Source organism: Eumetopias jubatus, unplaced genomic scaffold (assembly GCF_037043125.1).
Source record: "Eumetopias jubatus isolate StellerSeaLion01/CBP00866 unplaced genomic scaffold, mEumJub1_p1.0 scaffold_6, whole genome shotgun sequence".
Classification (NCBI taxonomy): Eukaryota; Metazoa; Chordata; class Mammalia; order Carnivora; family Otariidae; genus Eumetopias; species Eumetopias jubatus.
In genome coordinates this window covers 16,834,147-16,841,519 of record NW_028274812.1, presented here as the reverse complement: position 1 = coordinate 16,841,519, position 7,373 = coordinate 16,834,147, and the positions used below count along the sequence as shown (strand labels likewise).

The window sequence follows — 7,373 nt, the reverse complement described above, 5'->3', positions numbered from 1 at the left end:
AGTTGGTTAAGCGACTGCCTTCGGCTCAGGTCATGATCCCAGGGTCCTGGGATTGAGCCCCGAATCGGGGTCCCTGCTCCGCGGGAGGCCCGCTTCTCCCTCCCCCACTCCCCCTGCTTGTGTTCCCTCTCTCGCTGTCTCTCTCTCTCTGTCAAATAAATAAAATCTTAAAAAAAATAAAATAAAAGACCTGAGTTTCAAAAGAGAGAAATAAGCCCTGAGATTTTACTTTCACACAGTATTCTTTTAACAATGAACAGCTCATGATGTTCACAAGTGTCTGATTTCTAATACCAAAGGAGAACTTGGGAAATATTCTCTTTGTTCAGAATTCTTGTTCAAGGCAAAGTGCAAGAGTCCGAACAGTGAGCACCAGAGCATCAGTGTTAAGGAAAAGTGCAGAGGAGGATCATCATGACCGAGAATGAAGGCAGTGAAATATTGTATCTCCACCATAATCATGGTCTCCTGGAGGATTGGAGGATTCTGCCCTTGCCACGGGGATTGAAGCTCCCGATGGTTGACATGAACAGCAGGTGCAAGAAAGGCCACCCACCAGAGGGGAGAGTGGGTGAATGAGAGCACATCCTCTGGGGCTTCTTGTAGCAACTTCAGCCCCTAAAAGAGAAACAGGAGCTTATTCCAGTGGCTGAGGAAATCCTGGGTCAGTCCTCCTGGGCTTCTTCCTCCCCAGTTACTCCCTGGCTCAAAGCCCAGCTCTCACTGAGGGTCAAGTATCACCTTACGGTTCCCCCAACCCCTGGACCCCCCAATCTGTGGGTCCAGCAGCCTGAACACTCTTTCCTCATTACCACAAACAGTCAGGCCCAGGCCCTACTACTGAACACCCGGGCTCAAGACTAAAGCCACCAATGATTCATCTGTTCCCATTACATAGATCCTGGCTCCGCTCTGGTGGGAAGGCCTAAGAGAGTGGCTGGGAGCCCTACCCGGAGAGGGATGTGGATCCTGGTTCCTGTAGCCTTGGGGAAGGTTGTAGGCCAAGATCCTCCTTCCCCTGTCTTCAGGCTCTCCTCACCCTCGTAGCCGAACACAAGTTCCGAGTGTGACGTGTGACTGCCCTTGCCCTGCCTCATTCTTTCCTGGTCCAGTTCAGGTGACGGCATCCAACTCCAACAGCTGCTCAATCCTACCTACCTCCTGAGGCACCTCTGCTCAAGGCGGGGCGGTTCAGCTGGCTTGGGCCCCGGGCTCTGCAGGACACTAGCTGCCAGGTGAGAGCACTGGGCCTGAGCTAGGTACCCCAGGGGTCCAAGGAGCTCTGGCTTTCTAATCTCATCCTGGAGAGTCTCCCATTGGCCTTCTGTCTTACCTCCCAGCACCCAAGGAGAGTCGTGTGGGAGCAGAGCCCTGAAAGCCAGCCTTTGGTTGGGTCTACAAAGGCCTTCCCACCCCTCTTCTTTGGTTCAGACTCTGGCCCCTCTCCTGCACGCACCACAGAGAGGTCCCCCATCCCTCGGACACATCACGTGCAGGCGCCTGCCACTCTCACTCAAACCAGAGTGTTGTCCATGCCCTGTGTTCCTCCTGTCCCACCACCCCTCACATGGGCGCCTCCCCAAGTGCAAAGCTGCTCTGAGCCAGGCCTGATTTTGCTCAATCCCTTTAGCATCGACAGGACATAAAGCTTGGGGTGGGCCCCTGTGCTTTGCCACTGGCTTTTGACAGTGAGGCGCTATCAGAACTCAAGGCTAAGCTTGCCTAGGTAATTGCTATCAAGCGATGTGAGGTCTTGGTCCTGGCTCCTTTTATAGGTCAACTTGACTGGGCTAAGGGATGCCCCAATAGCTGGGAAAACATTCTTTCTGGGTCTGTCTAGAGGGTGTGTCTGGAGGAGATGAGCATTTGAATCAGTAGACTGAGTAAAGAAGACTGCCCTCATCCAGTCCCTGAGGGCCCGAATGGAACAAAAGGTAGAGGAACGGTGACTCTGCTCTCAGTTTGGCGGGGCCATCCTTCTCCTGCCCTCAGACATTGGTCATTAGCACTCCTGGTGTTTGCTTCCCCAGACCGGGACCTAGACTCACACCACGGATGCCCTGATTCTCAGGCTTTCAGGTGGGCACTGGAGCCCCACCACCAGCTTCCTGTTTCTCCAGCTCGCGGACAGCGAATTGGGAGACTGGGTTTTCCTCCATAATCGTGAGCCAATCCCTTGTAATAATTATCTACCTCAACATCTACATCAACAGCTCCACATGATTCTCTTTCTTGGGAGAAGCTAGTGTAGTCCTACGCATCTGGTCTCATTTTCAGGTGAGAAGCTTCAGGCAATAGGCCAAGGGGAGGGCTGGCTATTCACCTTTCTCTGTGCTCACCCCGGGCCATCTGCCTCTCACTTCAGTTCTGCCCACAGTACCTGTTACTCAAAGGAGTCTACCTTGGATACCAATGAGGATTGAGCACATGAGGAGCACGAGGAGGGTGGAGGTGATCGGCCTGATGGCTGTGCCTTTGACTCGGACTACACCTGGGGTTGTGGCTGGTGCTCCTGAAATGGAAACACAATAGTGAAAGCCTTGCCTGGAGCCTCAGACTGGGAGGGTGAGTCCTTAGCTGATGCTGCCCCAGGTAATCCCACAGCGCAGATATCCTCCTGCCGCCATGTCTGTGGCAGCCGCTGTGACAGGTCCTGGGGATGGAAAGGAGAGAGGGGGTGGGTCCACGCAGATCATACAGCTAATAGGGCAAGCAAGGGTTTCCATATAGACAATCACCCTTGCTATCACAAAAGAGGAGGGGTACGTATGGATGGTAACGGAGGCATCTTGTCAGAGGCTAATATTTCAGGTGGCATTGAAGGCTTTCAAGAAAGAGACCCCATGAGATGAAAAACAACAATGATGCTCAGAAAAGGGAAGAGGAAGAAGTAAATTTCTGGAAACAAAATGAGGACTTCAGGTTTGGGGCCAGCAAGAAGCTCACAGTGAGAAGACTGAAGGTATGTGCAGTAGGGAGAGGTGCCAGGAGGTCAGAAAGGAAAGGAAGGATGCTAGAACATTCGAGTGGCCCTTGTACTCCTAAGAACAACTCATCATGCCTGTAATTTACACACACAGACACACACACACTGGGGAAGGTAGAGGTCATTTCAAGAGAAGCAGCACTCCATCCAGTCATCTGAGTTACCTGTTTTCTCCAGCATTTCATCCCAGTGCTCCAATACTTGCTGGAGCCAGCCCTTACAGTCTCCGTTGGAGATCCTCATGAGGAAGCCGGTCAGCTCTCCGTCCTTGTCCAATGTGCCCTGGAACTGTTGGCCTCCAGGATGCACCACTGTCCACTTTCTGATCTCCGGGTCAAAGCGGTGGGTTATCTGCTCATTGAAGGCAAACTGCCAGGATCCTCTGGGCTGTCTGTCCGGTCCACACTCATACATCAGCCTGCCCTGCAGGGTGAGAGGATCTGCCCCCCGCGCCCACCGTGGGAAACAAGTCAGCCTCTGGTGTTGACCAATCCTTTGTCCCCCCTGCTGTGTACTCCTCAGCTCCCCTTCGGCCCTCCCGGCCCTGCTCGGTCCTCCTTGTCAGCCCTGGCTGCTGGGCCGCGTGTGTGGGACCCGCTTCTAAGTTTTACATGAACACCCTAGCCCCCCGGCCCTACCAAACTGTTCTCCTTCTGCGCTGGGCCTTCAGACTTACGGCTCTTAGTGAAAATCCCTGTTCTGATGTCCAGCAGTTTCTTTCTGAGCTCTTCCACCAGGTCTTCCAGAATTTCCTTTTGTCTCTCCCAAAACGCCGTGTCCCTCAGCTTCATCCCCAGAGGACCAACCGGTTGGACCTCCTTGCTCCGACAGTCGTAAGAAAGAAACTGGTTTCCATCGACCAGGCCTTGAATCTCACACCATGGTTGTCCAGGCCTGGCCTGAGATGTGATGTTGAAGTTGTAGGAAAGAGAGAGAGCATCTGCGAAGGGAAAGCACAGGTAGAGGTTGGGGTTGGAAGACAATGACCGGCAGGCACCGCTCGGCCATCCACGTGACAGCAACGGATGTGTGCCAGGCTGAGCTAGCAGAATCAGGACTGTCCCTGCACAGCCTCCCCCTGCCGCCCAGCAGTAGAGGTGGCGCCCTTCCCGGCTTTGAGGAGGATCAGGAGGCCTCTGCCTGGCAGGAAACCACATAGCCATTGAAATGTCCCCTGTGTCTACCAGGCTGATACCAGCGTCCCTCAGCCTTTGACAGAACAAATATAGCAAGAAATGCATAAAACAAAACTAAAAACATGTCCTCCAACTATGCTCATGGAGAGGTCAGGAGGACTCTTTACCGCACTCATGAAGACTGCACCGTGAGAAGGGCACCCTCATTGTCAAGAAGCTCAGTGACGTCTCTCTGATGGCCCAGCTTGGCGGTAGGAGACGGTGTTGCAGAAATAGGGGCCCAGGAGTAATGGGGTGAAAAATCCCGAAATAAGAGAGTTGAGATACAGGCGCTCAACTGTCAGAAGCAGGGAGGCGGCCATGATTGAAAATGATCCTAGAGCTTGGAATGCTGCTCAGGGCCTGCCCCACAGAAAGCTCTCCATCCCTTTGGCTCACAGAACACAGTGATCCTAGAGGCAAAATAGCTGGACAGCCAACCCAGAGGCTGCTCGATTTAAACAATACAAACAAACAAAGACCAAGCCCCAGGATGGATGAGGAAGAGGCTGAAAGCAAACACCCAACAGAGAGTCTGGATCCTCTGCCCAGGCTCCAGACCTGAGCCACTTCTCAGAGCTGGAAGCCTTTAGGAGAAGCAGAAGCCAGCTTCCAATCAGGAGGGACCCTCTGGTCAACAGCAAGAGCAATGTTTCCTGCTGGCCTTCCCCAAAGGGTCATGTGGTCATTCGTAGGGGTAGGTATACACTGGGGAGCAGAGACCATGCAGGCATTGTCAGTGGACCTCGTGTGTGAGCTGACATCGTCCTCAGGGATCCTAGTGTTATCATGGCCCCTGTTACTGAAATGGTGCGGGGCACGAGGTGCTGCAGAGAATGAGAATTCACAGTGACACCATCGGTTCAGGCACCCACGTAGTGGTCCTTTCACGTTCCCCACATTCGTTACAGGAGTGCAAAATGTTTGTAGTTGAATTACTTGTGGGTTGGGGGCTAGGGGGCAGGGAAATGCAAGTACAATATTCTCACACTGTCTTCTCTTTCCTCCAAATACAATGTTAAAACAGTGCCCTACCCTGGATGGAATGACAGAGTTGAGTACCAACCCTAAAACCTCTGTAAGGATGCAGGGTTTGAACCCTATCCTATTTTCATTGAAATGCCAGCCTGGTGCAAAGGTTCTCTGTATATATTAATATTGCATAGGTCTCTGTGATACCTACTCGAATCTGGGGCCTTAGCAAAGTGAAGCAGCCATAGACCATATATGGATGAATGACTGGACCTGCTTCTTGGGCCATAGGACCCTGTGACACTGTAGGAAAATGTTCTGTGCCTTTGGCGACATCCTAACATTGAAATGTTAGGTACAGCCACCACCTAGTGAGCGAGGGAGGCAATGACACTCTGGCAGGGAAAGTGAGCCTGCAAGAGGCTGCAGTATGGTCCAGGGACCTGAAGCCAGGAGGTCTCTGGTCAGGGGGTATCAGAGCTGCCCACCCTGAGCTGGGTGGTGCTGGGATGTGGCCGGTGAAGGAGGGCCTGGCGCTGCATGTGCCTTGAACCTTGGCTCAGGTGCCCTGGGAAGTCTACCAGTGGATAGCAGTGGGGATGGTGACTCATGGAGAAGTGACGTGAGTGGTCGGGTCGCGGGTTTGTGTGGGGTTCAGGCCCTGCGGGATCGCCCTGTCCTACCCATAGCCCGGGGCTCAGAGGCTCGGGCTCCGGTTCCCCGACAGGAAGGCGGGGGGCTGGGGGCGACCGCAGACTCCCCGCCGCCGCCCCTCCCCCTCCCCCGCGCGCCACGCCCCCAGAGGTGGCAGTCCGTAGTCCCCCAGGTCGCCGCTTTTCCGTCCCAGAGGGCGACAAAGTCCCGGCGGGCCGCCGGCCCCAGCGGGCGACGAGGTTCCCAAACCCCGGGACTCACGTATCTCTCGCCCGCTGCTCGTCGCGCCCACGACCGATCCGGCCGCCGCCGCCGTGACCCAGCGCACCAGCAGCAGGACCGGGAGGCCCAGCGTGAACCTGGTGGTGGCAGGAGGCTGCATCTCGACCCCAAGTCTGGAGGAGACCAAGTGGAGGAGCGGAGCGGCTTCTGAACGAACTCAGGTGCCGGAAAGGAGATCGGGCTTCCTGTCCGGGGCTGGGCTGCGCAGGACACTTTTATCCGAGTGTTTCTGGATCTCCGCACGTCCACGCATCCAGGAGGAAGTGCGCAATGATTCTTCCAATTTTCTTTTTTTTAATCTTTGAGAGAGAGAGAGAGAGAGGGAGAGAGAGCGCGAGCAGGGGCGTGGGGGAGGCAGAGGGAGGGGGAGAAGCAGGCTCCCCACTGGGCGGAGCCCCAGGCAGGGCGGTGGCTGGACCAGCAAGGGCGGAGGCTGGCTGACCGAGGGAGGCTTCACAGTTAAGTCTAGGAGTGATTTGTCAGTTCGACGGTGGAAGGTTTTCGAAGCCGGGAACTGGAGGCGGGGCGAAGATGGGGCGAAGGTGGGGCGTCGGTGGGGCAACGGTGAGGCGACGGTGGGGCTCCAGGCGGGCTCAATCCCTGTAATTCTGGATGCTTGACGCAGCCACAGGCAGATGCTTAACTAGTGACTGAGCCACCCAGGCATCCCTGATTCTTTTTTTTTTTAATTTTTTTATTGTTATGTTAATCACCATATATTACATCATTAGCTTTTGGTGCAGTGTTCCATGATTCATTGTTTGTTCATAACACCCAGTGCTCCATGCAGAACGTGCCCTCCTCAATACCCATCACCAGGCTAACCCATCCCCCTACCCCCCTCCCCTCTAGAACCCTCAGTTTGTTTTTCAGAGTCCATCATGTCTCATGGTTCGTCTCCCCCTCTGACATACTCCCCTTTTCTTCCTCTCCTGTTATCTACTTCTTTTTCTTTTTTCTTAAAATATGTTGCATTATTTGTTTCAGAAGTACAGATCTGTGATTCAACAGTCTTGTACAATTCACAGCGCTCACCGTAGCACATACCCTCCCCAATGTCTATCACCCAGCCACCCCATCCCTCCCATCCCCAACCACTCCAGTAACACTCAGTTTCTTTCCTGAGATTAAGAATTCCTCATATCAGTGAGGTCATGTGATACATGTCTTTCTCTGATTGACTTATTTCACTCAGCATAACACCCTCCAGTTCCATCCACCTCGTTGCAAATGGCAAGATCTCATTCCTTTTGATGGCTGCATAATATTCCATTGTGTATATATACCACCTCTTCTTTATCAAT

At 53.8% G+C, this 7,373-nt stretch overlaps 1 protein-coding gene across 1 annotated transcript; it reads right to left on the bottom strand.

Annotated features, from left to right (window-relative positions):
* Positions 1-611: 611 nt before the first annotated feature.
* Positions 612-6,303, bottom strand: LOC114204143 (UL16-binding protein 1-like). The gene is made up of 6 exons (XM_088023735.1): positions 6,049-6,303; positions 3,663-3,926; positions 3,151-3,426; positions 2,402-2,512; positions 1,159-1,228; positions 612-618 (listed from the first exon to the last, which is right to left on the bottom strand). Exons 1-6 carry the CDS (start codon positions 6,167-6,169, stop codon positions 612-614), a joined length of 849 nt encoding a protein of 282 aa, XP_087879861.1. The 5' UTR covers positions 6,170-6,303.
* Between the last annotated feature and the right edge of the window lie 1,070 nt (positions 6,304-7,373).

Bases quoted from the DNA above. Each gene is read 5' to 3' on its own strand.
- LOC114204143 (XM_088023735.1), bottom strand. From the start codon at position 6,169: ATGCAGCCTCCTGCCACCACCAGGTTCACGCTGGGCCTCCCGGTCCTG. The intron at 3,427-3,662 runs GTAAGTCTGAAG...CGCGGGGGGCAG, and splicing joins AGGGATTTTCACTAAGAGCC to ATCCTCTCACCCTGCAGGGC. The intron at 1,229-2,401 runs GTAGACTCCTTT...CTCACCTGGCAG, and splicing joins AATCCTCATTGGTATCCAAG to CTAGTGTCCTGCAGAGCCCG.